The sequence below is a fragment of the Leuresthes tenuis genome, unplaced genomic scaffold, assembly GCF_036924035.1.
Source record: "Leuresthes tenuis unplaced genomic scaffold, fLeuTen1.0.hap1 SCAF_18, whole genome shotgun sequence".
In the NCBI taxonomy this organism is placed as follows: Eukaryota; Metazoa; Chordata; class Actinopteri; order Atheriniformes; family Atherinopsidae; genus Leuresthes; species Leuresthes tenuis.
The window spans coordinates 7,816,328-7,839,911 of record NW_027325372.1 but is presented as its reverse complement, the minus strand read 5'-3'; the positions used below and the strand labels follow the sequence as shown (position 1 = coordinate 7,839,911).

The 23,584-nt window shown below is 38.7% G+C and overlaps 2 protein-coding genes across 2 annotated transcripts; one reads left to right on the top strand and one right to left on the bottom strand.

The window, feature by feature from the left end:
• Positions 1-2,991: 2,991 nt before the first annotated feature.
• On the top strand, positions 2,992-22,753 carry LOC140274697 (uncharacterized). Its single transcript, XM_072370068.1, has 3 exons — positions 2,992-3,321; positions 7,036-8,334; positions 20,859-22,753. The coding sequence occupies exons 1-3, from the start codon at positions 3,147-3,149 to the stop codon at positions 22,127-22,129; spliced, it is 2,745 nt and encodes a 914-aa protein (XP_072226169.1). The 5' UTR covers positions 2,992-3,146; the 3' UTR covers positions 22,130-22,753.
• On the bottom strand, positions 13,413-17,286 carry LOC140275217 (uncharacterized). The gene is made up of 2 exons (XM_072370633.1): positions 17,166-17,286; positions 13,413-16,265 (listed from the first exon to the last, which is right to left on the bottom strand). Exons 1-2 carry the CDS (start codon positions 17,227-17,229, stop codon positions 14,629-14,631), a joined length of 1,701 nt encoding a protein of 566 aa, XP_072226734.1. The 5' UTR covers positions 17,230-17,286; the 3' UTR covers positions 13,413-14,628.
• Positions 22,754-23,584: the final 831 nt, after the last annotated feature.

Here is a 23,584-nt window from a genome sequence, read left to right as displayed (position 1 = left end):
AGCTCCTGTAGCACGAAGACAGATATACCCGTTCATACGCAAGATACCAGTACATCACTTCCGGTACAATTCCAGGCCTTCATAATAAAACTATTATTATTATTATTATTATTATTATTATTATTATTATTATTATTATTATTATTATTATTATTACATAGAAAATAGAGTCTTTCTTTCTTTCTTTCTTACACATACACTGAGCACAAAATAATGTATATATTTAGAAATCATAAAAAGGAACTGTATAACATCTTAAAGTTAAAACTTCAAAACATCAGAAAATTTAATCACCACGTTCATCACAGGTCAAATGGGACCAGAATTATCAATATCAATTCATAACAAAGCATATTTGCTTCTAATATGTTTAAAATAGGCTTAAATTTGTGTAATGAAACCAGTAATCTATAATAATGTAATATATTTCAAGCAGAGGGAGTAGAATAATTAATTATTTTCTTTCCAAGTTCGGAATAATTCTAAATCAATGTATATAATAGTAAGTATATAATAAGTATATAATAACGATGTGCAATTTTTATGTTTACGAGCCCCTGTACAACTGCTGATACTGGTGGTATTACCTGCTATGTCTCTGTTGCCTTTCCTCTTTTTGTCTCTTGCTTGCTGCTGTAACGTGTGAATTTCCCCATTGCAGGACAATAAAGGAAATCTAATCTAATCTAATCTAATCTAATCTAATCTAATCTAATCTAATCTAATCTAATCTAATCTAATCTAATCTAATCTAATCTAATCTAATTTTACCCTTTTTTTTAACAGTAATGTGTGGCACAAGTGAAGTGAATGAGACTTATAGGTACTTTAAGAGGGTTAAAGATCCAGACATGCAGGTAAGTTTCTCTATGTTTTAGCATTTTCATTGTCCAGTATCATAAATACAGGTTTAGTCAGACTTATTTCAGCCATTGGAACTATCTAGATATTTGCATAAATAACTCTTTAAATATAATCAGATCTGAAACAAGCCCCTTTTAATAAAGCTTACTGGTTTAAATAAGAGACCTTCTTTAGAAAAATGACCCAGGATTATGTTTGTGTGAGTTGTAAGAAAAACCAAGAGCGCAGTCACTGCTGAATTATAACATCTCTTCCACTCGTCAAACAGCTACTGTCTGAACTGATAGTGTTAAATAATATAGATAAGTGCATTGCATCTGCATAATAATTAGGAACATTTTGCATTATCATTTAAGGCTGTTATCACTTGGGGAAAGAAGCTGTTACTGCATCAGCTATTCCTTGTTTTTAGACACCTGTAACGTGTACCTGGGGGCATCATTTCAAACAGTTAGTGAACAGGGTGAGAACAGTCTTGTGTGATTCTGAAGACTGACCAGAGTAATATTATGGACATTTGCATTGTCACATGCCAACGCTCAAGAACAACTCTAAAACATTTCAGGACTAATTTGGACGCATTTGCATTTGGACGCATTTGGACACATTTGGACGCATTTGCAAAAAGCAGCTTAGTGAATTCTGAAGCCAGTAAATGAACCTCCACCAGTAATTACAGGCTGAGAGGTTTTAGTTTTGTGAAATCAATAGATATTCTTCCTGTTTTGACAAATAATGTTTTCCAAAGATTGTGATATACTTTGTGGCAATTAAACTCACTACTAATGTGAGATAAACTCTCTCTCACTCTTTCCTTTCCTTTCAAAATCCTCCAATGTAACTCTCTTTGTTCTATTTATCACCATATCGCCTGGGGTTTATAATCCTTTACAAACACTCTTTAAGTGCCTTTAAACAAACAAACAAACAAAATGGATAATTCAGAATTTCCTTCAGTTAAACAAAGACAAAAGAGCGCTTATTGTCTTTGGAGCCAAGGAAGAACTCTTAAAAATTCTGGGCTCAACCTCAGTCTTTCATTTTAAAAACCACAAACCAAGGCAGAAATCTGGATGTCATTATGGACCTGAACTTCAACAGCCACATCAACTTAGTTATTAAGTCAGCCTGCTGTTAGCTAAAATATATCAAGGATTTTAAAACCTGGTGCATATATTTATCTTCAGTAAATAAGTGTAACAGTCTATTTACTGGAGGAAAAGTCGAAAAGAGCAAGCAGACAGCGACTGCTCAAGTCCTCACTAAATGGATCATATTACTCCAATCCAAAGGTCTCTACACCGGCTTTCTGTTAATCAAAAACTGATTCAAACATACAGCTGTTAAAGTTATGAAACTTTAAGTGGTTTAAGGCCAAAGTAAATCTCAAGTTAAGTCAAATCAAGTCAAATCTATTTGTATAGCAAGTTTCATGTACAAAACAATTCAATGTACTTTACATAGAATAAAAGCATTGCAGCGGGGAGTGGAACAGAGCGTTAAAAAAACATAAAAGAATAAAAAAAGAAATAAAGAAAATAATTAAATTGAAATTGAAATTATTAAAAACAAGCAACAGTTTAGATAAATAAAAAAGATAAATAGATCAAATTTGATTTCTTAGTTTAGAACTAAACTAATGTTTTGCTTGCTTTTTTTTAACCACCACAAGGGGAACAACCTCCCAGAAAACTGCAGGTCTGCGTTTACTTTAGCTTCTTTTAAATCAATTAAATCAAACCTCAAGATTTTCCTGTTCACTGAAGAAGCAGATTTAATTGAACTGAACGATTTTGATCAATAATTTTCACAACCCTGTACCTCTCATTTTTTTTAACTGTAAATTTTGTTTTTAATGTTTCCATGTTCTTTATAAAGCACTTTGAATGACTTTGTTGTTGAATTGTGCTATACATTTAAATCTATATCTATATCAAAAGAGATATATGAATTTGTCTTGCCTTGTGTGCCTTGTGCCATATATTATTTATTCCACCTAAATCATCAGTCAGTAGAAGCAAATAGTGCTCATTTACGTGGTTAAAAGATTAAGATTTTTTATCGTGAACGGCCCGAAGGCCCATAACTTTATTTTGAAGCTTGAACCGGAAGGGATGACTTGTGGTCGCGTACAGCAAACCAGTGATGTGTCCATAAACATGAAGAAGAAGAAGTGATCGTTTGGTATAGTTTGAGTGCCGGAGGCCACGTAAAGACGAAAACGTCGGATTTCAAACAGTGGAAATCCTCCGGGTTTGATCCTGTCGTGTGACTGAGTGAAGATGTCCAGAATTCAGGGTCTGAAGGTTTTCATCAGCCAGCGGCTCACCGCGGCTGTGGACGACATACTCGGACATTTAGAGAGAACTATACTGGAGTATGAAGAGGAGACGGAGCGACGCCATCGTGATTTTCTGGATGTGGTTTTAACGGCTGAAATGAAGCAGCACCGAGCAGGTTTGTCCTCTTTCTGCGACTTTAAACGTGACCGTTGTGTTAACGTCGGTTAAACCGTCATAAACAGGACGTTAGCCGCAGTTAGCTGCTACTAAAGCTCAAGAGTCAAACCCTGAACTCTGCGATGATAAACCTCTTTATAGTGTAAACTTTTAAGTTTTCAGAACCTCAGATTAAAATCAGTTCACTCAACACTGACGTTGTGTTTACAACAATGTACTAAACCATACTTTTAATTCTTTTTTTTTTTTTTTTAGATGCTACTATGTTAAAATATATGCCAGGATGTCCTGAATCTGGTATGTGAGCAGGATGCTTTGTGGCCATTATGAGCCACAATCATCTGCTCAGGGCCCCACTAAAGGCTGTCAACACCAGGAACAAAAACCATAGCTATAAAAAGATGTTTATTAATGTTGCCGTTCAAGTGGATGGTTTTGTCCTCAGCACAACTTGTTGGGATTGCTTTCAGAGTGAAATGTTGCCACAATACTCCTAGGGTCCTGTTCTCTTGTCTTGGTGCTGAATGGGGGGCAGTCATAAGACTTCCGGTTACTTTAGGGTGTTTTATTATTCATATATATTATGGTAAGATGTAAAAGTATACTTTATTACTATGTAAATGTTGTTTTAGTTGTTCCTGCAAGGTAATAAATGGTACACGCAACGCTTTTTCTTTCAAATCTCCCTTTGTGGGGTATTTTAAACTGACATTTTAGATAAAAAACGACCTTCTGCACACAGTCAAGAGATCTGGTATCATCATTACTGATGTTCTCTTTGACAGTGGTCAGAATGTCCTCAGACTTGAGTCACTATTTACATAACCGCTGCGTCTACATCATTATAGTTATTGTTCTTGGAGTGGATGGTACTTTATACACTGAATTTGTGTTTTTTGGTATCACCGATGTACAGGAGAAGGATTCTGCTTGATGGACCACACTCCAGATTAGTGCATCAGGAATGTTTGAGCAGTCACAGCAAACTGGGAGTTATGCAAGTGTTTGCTTGCTTTCACCCTCTGATGACCAAATGTATGCCACACAGACCGCTCTGTGTTCACAATCTTGAGCAAATGATGCATCTGCACCATAGTGTTTAACTCAAGTATTAATAAAACTGAGCCCCAAGGATGGCTAAGGCACACACCTATCCTTTCTGCTTCAAACTTTGCTTTACACACTGTGATAAATATGTAGAGTGGTGGTATATAAACTTGAATTTTTGTATTCATGACAGATGATTTAAACATATCTAAGTTTCATTCAAATCCTAAAAGTGACTAGAGAACCTAATTAAAGATAAAAATATAAACAGATCCAATACTACATATCTGTGAGCGGCAAAAGTAGTTGAACTTTTCCTTTCAATATCTGCTGTGACTCCCTTATACAGCAATAATTGCAAGTGATTGTTAAGAAAAATCTGTCCTGCACGTCAGCTTGAAGGAGTTGGATTCTGTTCCTCTGAACGAAACGATTTGATGTTGGTGGGTTTCTCCACATCAACTGTTTGCTTGAGGTCAGACCACAACATTTCAGATAAATTAAGATTGAAACTTTGACTTGGTCATTAAAAAACGTTGACTTTGATCATGTTTAAACATTAAAGGATATAATGAATAGTTAGTGGGCTTGCTGCATGCCCTTTAGCTTGTGTCGGTATAATCAAAAGTCTTTCTTTCATCAGTGACCGCATCACAACACATACAAGACACTTTACTGTCACTGCGTCGCACGTGAGAGTTCACAGTCTGGGATACAGTATTCTCCTCTCTCCAAACATGTAAAACCAGTTGTGGTTTTCTCCTCACAGCCCTGCCGTGCACGTTGTATCAGATCAGTGTTATGATCATGGACTTTAACATGAAAGAGGCGCTGGGTTCCTTCATGAGCTCTCGTGCTCTTGGGGGTAATCGTGTTGGTCAACACTCCTAACGAGCTCATCGTGAATTTCCTCCATCAGTAAACAGTCTGTCTGACTGTGGGTTTAAGCGATAGTTTAATAGAGAAAAATCTCCCTTGTTTTCTATGAATCAGAATCAGGTTTATTTCGTCAAGTACGTAGAAACATACAAGGAATTCTTTGCCGGCAGTTGTTGTCTCTCACATGCATGAACAACTCTCACACCAGAAAACAACCGACTCTAATTTCACATGACCTGCGAGAGCTTCACTTATTTTTGTGCAGCTCACAGATGTGTAATATTGTATAATTTACCTTAATGTTTAAATGATAAATGTAATTTTTTTTATCTAATTTGTGTCCTTTGGTTGTTGTTTAGGATCTTCTTTTAGGTTTTGTGTAAAACCAGATTAGGTTTTAATGTCACATTATTGCAGAATTAGAGGAAAATTTCAGCAAATGTTAAAATACCACAGGTACAGTATGAAGGAAAGGCTCCAACTGCATACACAGTGCATGCAACAGCTCTTTGTAAGTGCAGCTTCAGTACACTGAGCAAGTTTATTAATGATGTTTCTCTTGGTCAGTTCTTCTGTGAAAAGTTCTTCTGTGAAAACATCTTAAGACTAAATGCAGCCTATATTAAGATCCATCCATCCATCTTCTATACCGTCAATCCGTTAATCGGGTAGCGGGTGAGCTGGAGCCTATCCCAGCAGTCATCGGGCGAAAGGCGGGGTACACCCTGGACAGGTCGCCAGTCCATCACAGGGCCACATAGAGACAAACAACCATGCGTGCTCACACTCACTCCTAAGGACAATTTGGAGTCACCAATTAACCTGACATGCATGTTTTTGGATGGTGGGAGGAAGCCGGAGTACCTGGAGAGAACCCACGCATACACGGGGAGAACATGCAGACTCCACACAGAAAGGACCTAGGCAGGGATCGAACCTGGAACCTTCTTGCTGTGAGGGATGTGCATTTCAAGTGGAAATACTATACGAAACACCCCCCTCGCCGCGATACCTTCATGTACAAAAGTTATGGCCGCCATTTAATTTACCAAACAACAAATTATTTAAATCACATAAAATGTGTCCTTCATGGTCGTACATGGTGCCACAAACTGTCTCATAAATTGGTAAAAAAACAAATGTGTAGTGAGAGCTTAGCTCTTAAATAATGGTGCATAGATGCTGTAACCTTATGGGTATGGTAGCTATACCTGGAGGAGTTTGTTCGTGTACAAATATCAAACTTTTTTCTCCATTTCAAACTGTTAACACTCTTAACATTCAGTAAACTGTAAATAACTCCAAGATATTGAAGGTTCTAAATATTCTGTAGTCACAGGACATTTTCTGGCTCTTTTTATGGTTAAAGTAAGCAAAATAAGCTTTGTATTAGATGGTTAAAATTCTTTACATAGAACTTTAAAGCTTTAGAAACAAAATTTACTGTAAAAACAAACAAAAAAAAACACTTAAAGACCGTGTCTGTGCAGTGAATTCAGCTGCTCTTTCATGAACAGTGAGCTTCCACAGCGTTCCACAGTTAATAACTTGATTCTGCTCCCATGCATGAGTAATGGGAGAAGGACGATGGTCCACTTTACTGGCCAAGTAAAAGTAAAACTGTAAGGCAAACCAAATTGTGCATATAACTGTAATAAATGTGCTACATGTAAGAACATATTGGAGGTGTTATCACACAACAACTACACCTGATTGTGTTTCACTGCTGCAGAATTTGTCCCGTCTTTAATGTCAAGTCATGGATGTCGTTGTGTGTTTGTTTCAGCGCTTCCTGTAGATATCCAGCAGCTGCTGGTGGGGAAAGAAGAGGTTACCCCAGAGCGACATCAACATAAGAGCTCCAGTGTGGACCACAAAGACCCAGATCTGGAGCCAGAGCCCCTACACGTTAAAGAGGAGCTGGAGGAGGCTGATGTCACAAAATTAACATTCAGCCCCATCCTTGTGAAGAGCGAAGAAGATGAGGAGGAACCTCAGTCTTCACAGCTTCATCAGCGCCAGACTAAAGAGAACATAATCATTCTGGAGGGAGAGGACTGTGGAGGAGCTGAACCGGATACCGATTACAAGACTTCAGCCTTTGTGGAACCAAAGACTGAAGTCAGTGTTGATGATTATAACATGACCCAAGAGCCCCATTCTGCAGTAAATAATGAAATCCCTTTAAATGATATTGGATGTAATAACTGGAACTCGTTTCGATGCTCTGAATGTGGGAAAAGATTTGGCTCCTTGAGCTATCTTAAGTTACACATAAGGTGTCACACAGGAGAAAGGCCTTACAGGTGTCCTATTTGTAGGAAATGCTTTTCATGGAGAGGGCGTCTACAGAAACACATGAGAATCCACACTGGTGAGAAGCCTTTCAGGTGCTCGGTGTGCGGTAAAATGTTCACCGAAAGTGGAAATCTCAAGGTGCACATGAGGATTCACACGGGAGAGAAACCATTCAGCTGCTCTGTGTGTGGGAAAAGTTATGCACAGAGGGGGAATTTGAAAATGCACATGGCGGTCCATAAAGGAGAGGCCATATTCAACTGCAGTCTTCATCAGTCCTCACAGCTTCATCACAGCCTCACAGAAGGGAACAGAAACAATATGAGAGGAACAGAATCTGCTGTGAACTCGGATCAAGATGGACATTTACAAGCAGGAACTACACTTGATTTCCACCATGGGACTGGGGACGATGGAGCCCCTGTAAACTGTATGGGATGTACTATCTGCAAAAAGCCATTCAGCTGCTCTGAATGTGGGAAAAGCTTTGGCTTTAAGGGACAGCTGAAGGCACACATGAGATGTCACACAGGAGAAAAGCCTTTCAGGTGTCCGGTTTGTTGGAAATGCTTCTCATGGAATGGATGCTTGCAGAAGCATATGAAGATCCACACAGGGGAGAAACCTTACAGATGCACAGTGTGCGGGAAAGGTTTTATTGAAAGTGGAAACCTGAAGGTGCACATGAGGATTCACACCGGAGAGAAACCGTTCAGCTGCTCAGTATGTGGTAAAAGATACAGACAGAAAGGAAGTTTGACAAAACATTTGGAAGTCCATAGAGAATAGAAATGATCCAAGTGCTTTATTAAACATCTCAGAAACCAAAATTTCTGGGGTTTTGCTTCTTTTGATAAGGATGCATCGTCTCTGTAGCTGTTTTAATCAAATAATTTATTCAATATCATGAGAAACTTGAAAAGATTGTGTCTGTGACAGTTTTAATCGTCCTTTTAAACACGACTCAACCTGATAAAGGTTACAAAATATATTTTTCCAGTGCCATTTTAGAGCATATATCCTGTATAATCCTTGTTTTTTTTTTGTTTGTTTTTTTACTGTTATACTTATTCCACTATAGCATGTGTCTGCAGTTACATCGAAGAAATATGTTACCAGGAATAAGTAAATTAAACGTTGGTCTTAGTTTTTTTGGATATTTTTTCTAATTGAAAATTCAAACTATACCAATGGGCACAAAAATGTATGCAGTTTTACCCCCAGTCAGATCATTATTATGGAAAGGTCCTTTTTTGCCTTGTTCAATCTCAGTTGTGTCATGAAACTTTTATTTTAATATAATTTTTCTTAAAAAGGAGAAATCGATGCAGTTCTCGTTGGACCTGATCTTGTATTGTAACCATAGCCTTAGACTTACTTTGCTTAAAGTTATCGTCACAATACATGGAAAATAATCATTAATTTATGTATGTGTACCTGAGCAGGATATTTAGTTGATTTGTGACTATTTGGATGAGCTATTTGAATTTTATAGCCATCCCTGCTTGTATATGAGACTGACTGAGTCTGCAGACATTACATCAGTGCTGTTTTCTTACTCTTCATGGGTCTGAGTGCACAGATTTTTGTGCCGTTCTAATCATTTACACCCAGAATATTTAATAGGTCGCTGGTTAAGTTTTAAGTTTTGGACTAATGATGCACTAGATAGTTTGTTGCACAGTACTGTCTGGAAAAGGGTGAACATTATGAAAAAGTACTGCGGGTGATTGGATAAAACAACCCTCTGTTTCCATGTGTCACCAGCTGAACCATTTGTTAAATCAAACATATTTCCAGTCAACGTTTCAGTCTTCAGTGTCTTTCTCTGCTCTTCTTTCAATTAAGTAGTCTCTACTGAAATAACTGATACTATAGCAGCATGTATGCTAACTTCGTTAGGAGCTGCCATTGGTGACCTTCTTTCAGCTGCCAGTATAAGACATTTGATCTGACCCTTTGTGCCTTGAACACATAGCCTGAAGCCTGGCGAGATTGCCTTATGATTATGACCATAAGAACCTTGTGAGAAACCAGCTGCCTTGAACGGGTTGTGGTACAGTGTTCATTACTTTGCAGCTGCTGAAACCATATTCACTTTATACTGGATCCTGGTTTCAAATTTGTTCAACAAATCATTGTATCAGTCAGGAATGTGTTTTACCCTCTTACATTACAAGCAAAATTCAGGTAATGCTTTCCTCCAGATCAAAAATCTACAGACTATTCACCCTCCTGCTCTGTCAGCTGCAGCTGGTTCACATTCAGTCTTCTCACTGGTACAAAAGGAGGAAGACAATGTCTTCCTGAGCATCTTTTCTCACTGTACGCTGCATGATAAACTTCTAACACACTTTTGTTTTTAAGGCACCACATAAACTGGCACGAGGTCACATTTCTGGACAGCTCTTTCTCTAGTCCACCCTCAGACCAAAGGTGATCAATGTCAGAAGTAGATGATATTTACAGGCAGGCATAATTTAATAGTTTATATGATTTCATATTTTTAGCACCAGTGTCAAAATCCAGATGTTTAACGTTGTATGACTTACAGCAGATCATGAACTTGGTATAAATGAAATACAGACGGACAGAATTTATGTTCATAAGAACTTTTGTCAACATCTGGATCAGATTGTAGTACCTGCTATCACTGGAACACCTTGTGTTTTTCGTCTTTCTGTTAATTTATTTGTGTTTGCTCTCTGTTAGGTCACCAGTAAAAAAAAGTTAAGGTCGTAAATACAGTTGCTGTTTTCACCTCGCGTTGACGTAAGCATCCATCTCCATGCTCGGGGTTCCACAAGGGGGCGCACCTGATCACTCAGACCGGAAGCTGCTGCCTGATTTGCGGGATGTAAGCAGCAGTGATGTGCGATACCAAGTTAAACCAAAAGGTGATTTATTTTTTTTTTAATCGATACGGATGCCAATTTCAAACTTCAGCCATACAATGACATCAAAACTTTATTTGTAGAACATTTTCAGTTGTAATAAAGATTAGAAATTAAAACAGAAATTGTTTAGTTGATCTAAGGCTCCGAAACCAAGCATTGTGTGGGAAACTAACGATACAAAACATCGAAAAATGGCAAAAGTACGCTTACACCTCGTCCACTGGTCACATACATATTGAAGCATTAGTGCGCCTAACGAATATTTCCGAGGATGTGCACAACCGACGCACCAAACTAATGGACAATACACGAGGCAGCCACGATAAACACGCATACGCGCAATTATCAGCAACTGTATTTCAGTCAGATTACCGTGTGTGTGCTGTGATGGAACATGAGGAGGGATTCATCATAAAATACTGTACCAGGGTTCATACGGACACACTTCATTGTCTGTTTCAGTTTCAGTTCCAGATATCAAAGTGTAAAATACTTCCAGTTTCCTAAATAAGCTTTATGACTGTCGTTTTGACAAATTGTGAAGAGCAATTTAAACTGTCTATTTCTGTTGTTTGTTTTTAATCCAATTATGAAATAAAAAGACATTTCTATGTATTAGAAATATAAAATTGTAAAGGAAAGAAGAACCACACTGTAAGTGACGACAACAATAAAATAACGGTGCAGTAATGTTGGACAAAAGTGTTTTGATGATTCAAACGTGCACAGTCAGGATCACTTTCCTGTCGACTAACCTGCCAACTTTGCTCCTTTTTCATTTGGTGCACAGTTAATAAGTGAAAAACTCAGTTTCACGTGTCTGTTTAACTGAGAAACTGAAAACCCGGCGCTCCAGACCTGCTCACATGGCTTTGGCCTGTTGCGCACTTCACAATTTTTGTAACATTTTTCCACGCTGTACGATTGCAGCATTTAAGACAAACTAGTCGGAAAGAAGAGCGTGAGTAGGTGTGTCTCTGCACGCACCTGTAGTAGATATATCCGAGGGACAGCTCAGGTTTGGAGATGATTTACGAGTGCAAGGCTAAAACATCTGCGGAGAAGGGATGTTGAAGATGGAGCTGCCAGGCAGGAGGAAAAGAGGAAGACTACAGAGAAGTTTAAGAGCAGCCAAAGAAGAAGAAAACTTGTGCACACATATTTTATTATTTGAAGTAGTGATGAGAATTCTCCTGCCTTTATCAATAAAAGGTCGTATTATCCTAAATCGCATAATTTTGATGGATTTTATTTGTCAGAATTTAAGTAACTTTATTCTGCTGCACAACGTTACAAATACTTGAAGATAAGTGGCTTTGGGCCGGTCACAAAAAGGTGCTGCGCGCCCCAGGATGCAACGCCCATGCCATTCAGGTGCATGGATCACGATAACATTGCTAAAGCAAGTGAAATATAATCATTACGAACACGATCTCGCCAATCATTTGCGGATAAAACTTTTCAAAAGAAGATAAAAAGCTTCCAACTATTTGCTTTCCATCATCAAGTAGCGTATATTTTATTTTGTTTGTTTGTTTGAAACTGGTCGTTATACGTGGCTTACAGTTACATTGATCTCTATAAAGTGACACGAGCAGGGATGGGCTCCCTCCTTTGACACACCTGATTCAAATCAATACATCATTAGTAGGCTTGTGCAAAATTTAGCAATCTTTTGAAGAGATACAGTTAATCTGAAGCAGGGTAACATAGAACCTGCAAGACAGTGGCCCTCGAGGACCAGAGTTGGCCATCCCTGCACGAGAGAAACTGAAAGCTGTACAACATGCTACAGCCAACCAGGCAAGAACAACAAATCCACATCACGCATGGCTGTCTACACAAAAGAGAAGAACTATAAACACAACTGTTTGAAGATGGTCTTATCTACAAAAAAAAAAAAATATATATATATATATATATATATATATACATATATATATATATACATAAATTGGAGGATTTTGATCGACATCCAGGCTGAGCTTCATACACTTTTCTTATTGATCAATTAATACATATTAAGTATAGATTCAAGCCAAAATAAATTATGTCCTTTATTAATGTTGTTTGCCATTTCTGACAATCATTGTGTAAACTAACTGATATCCTCTGAAATTACCCAGTCTTCTGCTTTCTGGGCCACCACTTGTCAAATGTTGGTTTAACGCATTGAGCTAAAAATTAGGCATAAAAAAAGCGTTTAATTAGCTGTGACGCAGCCTGCTGCCAAGCTGTCTTTGGTGCTGATGGAGATGGCAGGACATCATTAAATTGATGTTAACTCAAAGAATAATAGGAATCCTTAAGAGAAGATCATTTTCATATCCAAGCAGTAGATTCTCCTCTGTCTATTTACAGAATGTTATTAATGAGCTGTGTGGATGCTCACATTATAATCCTTGTAATGGTTATGGTGTGAATAGCTCCTAAACACAAGAAACACCCTCAGTCCTGCTCACCACGATGGTTTAAGAGAAAGTCTGTCTTTTAGAGGTAAAACCCAGCTATGAACTCAACGTATTTCAACTTGAAGGTGCACAAAATTTTAATGTTTGAGCTTTGACAAGCTTCACTCAATCACACGGTTGGAGGATTTCCTCAGTTCTTTTGAGTAAGTGAAGCATCTGAAACAGTAGTTTCAGTCTTTGGAATAAGCTCTTTGAGTAGCCACACCTTACGAAAGACATGCACTGCGTTAAAGTCCTGAGGTTTGGATGTAAATCTGCCAACTGTAAGGTCCTGTGCAGAAGCACACCTCATACAGCTCTTACAACAGCTCTGAGTGATGTAAAAACAGGAGAGAGTGGAAAAACTTAATTTGAAACACTATCAATTTCATAACTTCAATAAAATGCAAAGAAGAGATAAAAAACAAAGATCAAAGTTTAATGGAAACAATCAATGAGAGACCAAGAAACAGTAGTTTTGCATACATGGTTTATTCAGAGAATAAATGACATACTGAGTTGTATGTTCAGTGAGTATATTGGCAATAAGTATAAAGGAATCCGTTTATGTATGTAAGGAACATCTGAGTGCCCTCAGCCAAGTAGGTTTACGGTAGTTTGGATATTCATAGATAAAAAGTGCTATATTATTGTATCAGGACAAGACAGTCGTAGTAAAACCTACAAGCTGATTGCACAATATGAACGTTTTAGATTTAGTTGCCGACAGAAACTCACAGTTCAGTTTGGCTGCTAAAAGACAGTTCACCACAGTACTTATTAATCAATAAAAAAATTTTTTTAGTATCAACTTCATCCTTAAGTTTGTAAGCAGAATATCATGTGTTAGTCATAATTCATAGACCTTCTCCTGCTAATCATACAGGGATGTAGGGGTCTGAGGTCTATATTTCCAGCCAAGTCTGCTTAGTGTGAAGAATTAATTACCAGGTGTTACCAATGTGTTATGCATAGCTACTCTGTTTTACCCATAAACAGGTAAAACACCCCGTCAGCTCAAAAACTGATCTGAACAATAAGACCTGTTGTCTGGCTTCAGACTCCTCTGCTGTCACTGTGATGTCATCAACCTGAAATATTGCAACGTTTCTCAAGCTTCTTTTCTTTTGGGCAGTGAGTATTCTTACATTTTTTTCCACCTGTGCCGCTGATGTTGGATCTAACACAGATTAGAAAATGAATCTATAAACCAAAAACAGTCAACCAGAAAATATTATCCAACGTTGGTTTGGTCTATGACTTGGATGATTCCCACGTTATTATGGCAGTGACTGAGCTGAAAGCACTTCTTGAGTATGAAGTTGGAAGTTAAAGTGCACCAAGACATAAAAAGCAGTCACATATTAACCTACCACTTTGCACAGTAATGATTTTGTCATAAGTGCAGGAACATTGCTGCTTTTTGCTGTAATGATTTTTTATATCTTCGCACCTGTCTATTCACAGGTACAAACTGCTCTTCTAGTGACTGAAGTGTCAGGTCATCTGTGCATTTTGTTAGGAAGAACCCTTCTTCACAGCACACCCCTCTGGACTTTACCTGCATATTCATCCCTATAGTTCACATTGGACACTGGGATCAGGATGACACTTCTACTGAGTTACTCGCCACTGACAAAATTCTATCAATCACAGTGTGACAGTTTTTTTTGTTCTGAACCAAACAAGGCGCTGAACTTGGTGCACAAGACGATCTGACAAACTGTCCAAATATTAGATGCATGTGTGATTCCCGACAAGGAGCTTCTTATTGAAACCTTTGCCACACACTGTGCATTTGTACAGTTTCTCACCCGTGTGGATGGTCATGTGCTCCGTCAGATGTACGTTCTGCTTAAAACTTTTACCACAAACTGAACAACTGAACGGTTTCTCTCCTGTGTGAATTCTCATGTGCGTCTTCAGGTTGCCCTTGAGGCTAAACTTTTTACCACACTCGGTGCAGCAAAAGGATTCCTTTGGAGGAGTTCTCCTCTCAGTTTGGCTCTGACAACGCTGTGAGGACTCACCAACACACTTGTGGGTTTTCAGTTGTGTGTACCAGGTGAACCTTTTGTCGCAGGCACCGCAGCTGAAACGCTTCTCCTCCGTGTGGATGGACATGTGCAGGGTCATTCGTCTTTTATGTGCAAACCTTTTATCACAAAACAGGCAGCGAAATGGTCTCTCTCCAGTGTGAATTCTCGTGTGTAGCTGCAAAGTTCCTTTTTGGCTGAAACTTTTGCTACAAAATGAGCATTTGAACGGTTTCTCACCCGTGTGGATTCTCATATGTGCCAAAATGTTGCCACTGCAGCTGAAGCGTTTATGACACACAGAGCAACTAAAAGGTTTCTCTCCATTGTGCGTTCTTGCATGGCTCAGAAGATGATCCCTGCGACAAAATGTTCTCCCACACTCAGAGCAGCTAAATGGATCCTTGTCAGTATTTCTGATATCACTTACCGAGATGACACTATTCAGAGACTGATGCTCCCTGGATTGCCTCAAACACCCATCATTTGGTTCAGTTTCATGTTCTGTGGATTTAGTATCACTATCTAGTTGTGACTGGTTTTCCAGATCCAAGTTGCTGCCTTGTATTGGACCAGTGTAAATCTTACTCTTCATCATGTTGTTAATCTGGCTGTCGGCTCTCTTCTTTCTTGCATGGATTTTCATGTGTCTGCTTACGTCTCCACTGTACCTGAAGCTTTTCTTACAGACGGAGCAGCTGAAAGGTTTCTCTCCTGTATGAAGTCTCATGTGGCTGATGGAGTTTCCCTTCTGAGAAAACCTTTTACCACAAAAGGAGCAACTGAACGGTTTCTCGCCCGTGTGAATCCTCATGTGTGCTTTCAGGTGTGGCTTCCGTCCAAACCTCTGACCACATTCAGGGCAGCTGAATGATCTCTCAACATTACAGCTGATGCTCTTCTTCAGATTATACAAATCTGACTGAGGTTCCCTGCTCTGCTCCCATTCACCATCACTGACTTCAGTCTCTGAGGACTCTGACACTTTCTCATTATTCTCAGGCTGTAAATAAGATTGTATGTCTGGTCCCCGACAGTCGTCTCCGTCATCTTCTACTTTCATCTGTTTAGTCGAACTTATGTGTGGAGGTTCATTTTCTCTGTGAGTAAGCGGTGAGAACTGAGGTTTCTCCTCATCATCTTCACCCTTCACGGGGACAGGACTGAGTTTGGTCACAGCAGCCTCCTGCAGGCCTTGAAACAACGCTCCTTCCAAACCAGTCCAGATTTCTTCCTGTTCCTCTTTAATGTGTGGGGACTCCTGACTGGCGTTGGAGCTCCACTGCTGCTCTACTGCTTCACCAACAATCACTTTTTGGACATCTAAAGGCAAAACTGAACCACAAAGAGAGATAAGTTACCCCTGACCCGTGAACTTTAGTCAAAACTTGTGTGCAGGTATACACAGCTGAGATGTTATTCAAAACAAAGAGCAAATGAAAAGGAAATATAGGATCCACAGATTGAGAAAGGCTGATAAAAATATATAAAAAAAACCTTTACCTTTATTAATTGGGCCCTTGCAGGTGCAGTAATTAAGGTTACTTTAAATAGATTTGCATTATATTTTGAACAACTTCCATTTATCAGTTTAAAGAGACCCATCACTTTATTTAACATTTAAGGCATGATTTTCTTTTTAAAATCATATTTTATGCCTCCTTCACTACTATCTAAAGGAATAAGTGAGAACTGAGAGCATCAAACTCTGTATCGTGAGGAATTTAAGGTCAAATAAACAAACAAACAACTGACCACATTTCAGTGTGCATCAACCTTTTCCGTCGCAATTGTAGATGATAAGTGGAATGAGCTTTGTTGTGACCATAATATAAAGTTTTTCTTGTCTTTTAGTTTCGTTTTGAGGTGCAGCTCAAAAGTTCGCAGCAAAAAAGAAGCTGATAGAAATTTTGCCCAGAAATCAGCAGCAAAGCTCATAGATTTCTAATGTCAGTGTTTATCTTTCTTGCCCATACATGTTGAGTTTTAAATTAATTTACAGCAGCATAGTTGTCTAAATAAATCACAATTACTTGTCTTCTTCTTCTTTTCTTCATTCTTACACACACAGAGCAAAAGAAAGTATTTTATTTCTGTGGTTTCAGAGGAGTTTGCCGTATCCAAAATAACTGATTAGGTTATTCATTCAAGGCTCATTTGTTTAGCTATTGTTAGCTTAGTCTGGCGTTAGCTTAGCAGAGCGGTGACGTTTGCAGCATTACAGAGAAAACGAACCTTCTTCCCGGAGCTTTGCTTCAGGACCCAGAACCGCGTCCTGGATCCCGCGGTGTCGCTTCATCTCTGAACTTTAAGAAAACTGTTGATCGGTGGTTATTTGCTTTCGGATAACGGTTTCACTCCGACATCATAGTTTCCGGGACGAGTTTCAAAGTAAAATCTTTCTTTGTCTTTATTTTATTGACAGCATTTATTTTCTGTCAACTGTGGTTGAGTTAATGTGGTTGTATCTTACTAATATAAAAATGATGATTACTTATTTCAAAACTGAAGTTTTAGAGCAAATCTTTGGTTGTTTAAGTTTTGATTTACCTCTCAGTTTTTGGTTGTAGGCAGAAACAACCCTCCATACAGACCGTATTTGATTATAAATGGCACAGTTTCCAGTCAAATACCTTGCAACAAAACAATAAAGCCGTATTTTTGGTTGATTTAATTTAGTCCCTGCTTGCTAAGTTTAGTCTTCTAGCTGTCGCCGATTAAAGAAATATTTTATTGTGAAGGTCTTGAATTAATGAAGTAATATCCCGTTCTCCTGTCAGATTCCGCTACCGTGTGAACTCACATTGAGCTGTTGCAGCTCTTCCAGCGCTACTGTCTAAGTCGAGTGAAGTTTGCTTTTATTCTCATTACAGTCCACTTTGTGTAAAAATGCCCAGATTTCAGGATCTTAAAGATTTGGATGCCAACTTCGTCTCGTAAAGATTTGTTTTACAAACACCACGTCACACACAAAATATAATCATATTATCTCCTCTTGCAATTTCATAACTTTACATCCACACATCAAAGCCAGGTAGCTCCAGTTTTGGCCTGTTTATTGCAGAATCTGAGTAATCACGAGGTAACATAAACAGAGACATTCACCGAGGTTCAAACATCTTCCTATTCTTTAGATTTCACGAAGACCACATCTTTATACCTATTTTTGAACTGCTTTGTGTTTTGGACACTGGTTCAACTCTTTTCCTTGTAATATGCACATTAAAAGTTTTGAAGTTGAAAACACCCCTTGCGTTGTATCTTCCATCCTTTACAGAAAATATGCTTTGGATATTTCCAGGTAATTTCTTATTTTTTGTTCTGAACAAAATTTGTGCTGTTTGGAATTTCAATGGATCTGGAAATTTCAAGCTGCAAGAACAGTGAATTTGTATGATCCCGTCTACCCTCACATTTTTGCTAATTAACTTTTTTTTGTAGTTATTGTCCTAGACGTCTGCACGATAGCTTTGATGAGGTGAGAGAATATGCAGGGATGTGCAGTCTAATACCTGCTTTGCTTAGTACTGCAATGCTTCTTGATGCTTTAAAATGTATATATTTAATTAATGTATTCCAGCTCAGTCTATTAATGCCACCAAGACACCAAGACACTCAAAGCCACCAAGACATCGGTTTTAATTGACCCTTTCAATATTTTTTTAAATCTTTACATGTGTATTTAATACTGTTTCCAAATCAAGTGGTTTTAATTTTGCTTCTCACGTTCTCATGTGTTTAACATGGGAGTTGAAAATGAAAATGATCTTGTTCAGCACATGCAAATTGCAAAGGAAATTCTCACATTTCAAAAAACCCAAACAATAAATAATTTAAGTTTTTATTGTTCATATTTACACAAATAACAAGTTACTTTAACCTTTAATGCCTTTTCCGATAATATCTCTTCGAATTCTATATAGTTTGACTTTTTTGTTAGGCTTTTATTTAGAAACATACGCCGGAAGTGGCCGCTGGTCTTCACTTTGAGCTTCGATAGTACATTGAAGCCCAACTGGAGTCAAAATCGGTAAAATATTTCCATAGTCTGGCAGAGCAGACACTGAACGGGATAGCGAGTCTCCAAATGTGGACCTGAAAGCAGAAATGGAGCCGAGAAGAGAAGGTATGTGTATATCAACCTGCCGGAAATAGGTTCACTGCTGTTGGGACGTTGCTAAGCTAACGCAGTATGAAACGCAAACTCCTCTTTATGGTTAATGTCATTTCCACAATTGAACGGCCTCAAATATTGGAGTTAGATTGAGAAATTTGAACAGTAGTGAGAATTATTTTGTTTATACACGCAACCGTGATTTTCTTTTGGTAACTTTTACACGTTCAAACCTCACTGGTTACCGCAGTACGTCGCTGCTTTACGTCTTTGCGTCACGATCCGCAGGTAAACAAATACAACAAACATTTTTATTGTTCTAACTTCTTAAATGTTTTTTTTTTAAGTGCATCTTTTACTCAAGGTTTTGTTCTGCCTTCTTGAGCTGAGCTCAATGGAAGAAGATATATTGTACCTCAATGAGACATAAAAGAAAGAAAAGAAAAGAAACATTTATTAAAAGTTAATTCAGGCTTACATCATACAGTTGTTTTCCCACAAAATCGACTTTAACTTGCTTGATTCTGATTATTATGTCATCAACATTAGAAATTGAACAGGATGCATGTTATTTTTTGGAAATAAATTAAGTCATTTGAGGATTCGATCTTATTAGTTATACGTCAGAATAATGGCTCAGCTTCCTCTGGAGTGTTTTGATAAGCAGCATCAAATTTGAATTGTGTAGAACTGAATCTTTTGTCGTTTTCTTCAAATTATACATGTCTTAATTTGTTTAGTTTTTTTAATCGATGCAATGCAGACAGTTTGTTGGTTATGCATCAAAAAAAGAGGCTGTCAAAGGTGTTAAAACCACTTACTGAAAGGCCATCCACAGATTCAACAAACCGTGTAATTTGTTGAGCTTGAAATGAAAGCAGCAGCTGCGAGTCACACTTGAAACCTACTGAAATTACAACCACCTTGTTTTGGCAGAATCAGAGCCTGTACTGTCCCTCCTATATGCATGAAACTGTATCATGAATAACTTCATTGGAATGCCCTCGCAGCTGAGGGCTGGTGGGATGTGTTGAAGGTGGATAGATCAGTATGAAGCGAGAATGGGTCTTGTTATGAGGGGGTGATATTGATGAGATGGAGGATGATCAGTACAGTAAGAGCAAGGGAAATACACCCAGGACTCCAGTTACAAGTTGTGAGCACCTTCAGATGGAAACTGGATGTCAGGGGGATAAAACTCATACACAAGAAGGTGAACCAGTGTTTTACAAGGCATCTGAGGGTGCAGTGTGGTCAGTGGAAAAGGACAGAAACATTTTATAGTCAAAGACTCTTCAGAAAAGAACTCTCTTCCATCAGAAGATGAATGAAAGACGTCACCGTTGTCTAACAAGAGAACTGCCCTAAGTGATTGATAATGATATTTAAGTGCATATTCAATATTATCTTTTGTGTTAGTTTCAGTTTATCTGACAGTCCTAAAACATTGTAATCTTTTAATCCCTCAGAGCAAAATATAGAAATGATTTGTCATTTTGCATCAGACTAAAGTAAAAACCTCCATCCTTTGCTCAGCTGGCAGAGCAGTCATTTTCCAACCATTTGAGCCGATTTGATCCTCATTGTGCCCACATGTCAAAGTGTCCTTGTGCAAGGCACTGAACCCCTCATTGCCCTCAATATGTTCATCAGCGTGTGTCTGTAGCGGAAAAAAGCTGCATACTGTATATAAATTGTAAATATATAATGTATTAATGTTGATTGAGAAACACATCTAAAGTGCTTTGTAGAAATTGAACAAGGTTGAAAAGTTGCCATGAGAAAAAAGGTCATTATTTATGTTGCTGTTTCAGGTTTACCTCCTGGTGTCCTAAAAGTGATCATTGGTGAAGATGAGATGCAGGAGAGAAGCTCCAGCCTGGACCAGCAGAACCCAGTAATTAAAGAGGAGGAGGAGGAGACTGATATCACCAAGTTATCATTCTGTCTTGTCCCTGTAAAGAGTGAAGATAATGAAGAGAAACTTCAGTCCTCACAGCTTCATCACAGTCCTACAGAGGAGGACAGAAACTCTTTGGGAGGACCAGAATCAGATCCAGTTCAGTGTTTGGAGCCAGAAGGTGAAACTTCAGAGTCTTCAGAGACAGACGTCAGTGATGGGGACTGGGAGGAGAGCAGTGAGGCTCACTCTGGTTTAAACTCTGTTGAAACTAATAAACCACCTGCAACTGACACATCATGTGGTGAATTTAAGAAGCCTTTCAGCTGTTCTGAGTGTGGGAGACGATTTGGCCGCCGTGGACATGTGAAACAACACCTGAGAACTCACACGGGAGAAAAGCCCTTCAGCTGCACAGAGTGCAGTAAAACATTCGGCCGCATCGCGGACCTGAAGGCTCACATGAGAATCCACACCGGAGAGAAACCGTTCAGCTGCAGCTTTTGTCACAAAAAATTTACGTGGCAGCATCACATGAAAAGACATCAACGCGTCTGCCCTTCAGTCCTCTTTGGAGGATCCAAATCAACTGGGAATTCACTCCCGGATTTAGAAACAGTTGAAACATATGACAATGATCAGAAAACATTCAGCTGTCCCGAGTGTGGGAAGAAGTACATTCACAGTGGAAATCTCATCAAGCATTTGAGTAGTCACTCAGGAAAGTGCCCGTTCAGCTGTTCCGAGTGTGGCCGAGCTTTTAATGACAAGACAATGCTGACAAACCATCTGAGGACGCACACAGGAGAGAAACCCTTTAGCTGCTCTGAGTGTGGGAAAAGATTTGGTCACAGTGGAAATCTGAGAAAACACCTGAGAACTCACTCAGGGGAGAAACCTTTCAGCTGTTCGGTTTGTGGTAAAAGTTTCTCTTACAGCTTGAGTCTGAAATATCACTTGACCACTCACACGGGAGACAAACCCTTCAATTGCTCGGAATGCAGCAAAACTTTCAGCTTTAACTCCGACCTGAAAGTTCACATGAGAATCCACACGGGAGAGAAAAGATTCACCTGCAGCTTCTGTCAAAAAAGGTTTACTAGGAAACATCACATGCAAGACCATCAGCGTGTCTGCCACTCAGCAGAAAAGCTGCACCAATGTGAGATGGTTTCGGTACCGTAGCTGTCTAAGCTGTCTGGTGTTTTACAAGACAAAGGCTTTAGCTGTACAGATGTGATATACGTGGCATTTTACTAAAATATCAATGAACATGCGAATTAAAGGCCCAGTAAAGGAGAAGGATCAGGAGAAATATTTGTTGGGATATTTGCCATCACTTATAAAGAAATAGAGGTGGAGTATTAAACCAGTCACATAAAACAAACCCTTGTGCCCAAGGATCAGCTGGTGGGCGAATGGTAATATTGCACTGTTTAATGGTATCTCTCTTGCCTTGTATTGTAGGTGTGGCGTTTGGATTTTATCTTTTATAACCAGCAGAACCAGTGAGCTATTTATATAGCGCCAAATCACAACAATTGTCATCTCAAGGCACATCAGTGATACAGTCCAATATTTTTCAGAAACCCGCCCTTCGCCTACAACCCATTTCTCTTATTCTTTCTTGTTCCCTTTCGACTCCAAACCACAACCAAAAGCAGCACAATTGGGCAAAGTAATGATATCTTGCACAAGCATCTCACACCACTGACCCAGAATGCTTTGCAATTGGCAGCCTCTGTGGTGGGCAACTTTGAGGATTTTTAGGATAATAAGAATACTTTGTATGATTTTGTATGAGTGTAAATACACCAAATATGTAGCTTATGAGTCTTATTATTTATGGGTTTCAGAGGGATCCTCTGACAGAGAAAGGGTGATGCACATGTGCAAGTAAGATTTCTACAATGTGATACGCAATCGGATGTACCAGGCATCGTCATCTTCAGTTTCCACATGTGCGTTCTCACTCAGCGGGCTGTGGCAGGTCCAAACCAGCCAAGAACAGATTTAGGAGCAGGTGCATAAGATAAAATATTTTTTCCTTTCGTTGATCAGTCTCCACTGATAGACTAAACCATTTTTTATGTGTATTTTTCCGCCTGTTTAATTTCAAAATTGATTTTATGTACATGTGACATTATTGTGGTTATTAACCTATGTTTCCCTGTTCCAACAGATATCCTTTGAATGGCGTTATGGTGTTTTTCCCCCCTCTTTTCCCTCTTTTCTGTCTTCTCAAACCCCAGCTGGTCGAGGCGGATGGCCACCCTTCCTGAGTCTGGTTCTGCCAGAGGTTTCTTCCTGTTAAAAGGGAGTCGTTCCTTTCCACAGTTGCCACAGGCACGCTCAGGACGGGAGATTGGACTGAAGACACATTTCGGTGCAATCTGTTGGTTTCCTTAGCTAGGATATTAATTTTTTGAATTAGCTCTATATGAATTAATTGGATTATGATTACAATGAATTGAATTCCAATTGGCTTGAATTGGACTATATTACTTAAGTGCCTTGAGATGACAATTGTTGTAATCTGGCGCTATATAAATAAAATTGAATTGAATTGAATGTGTTATAGTCTGTAAGCTGATTAAATTCAATCAAGACAATTTGTTGGCACATCTAGTTCGATCATTT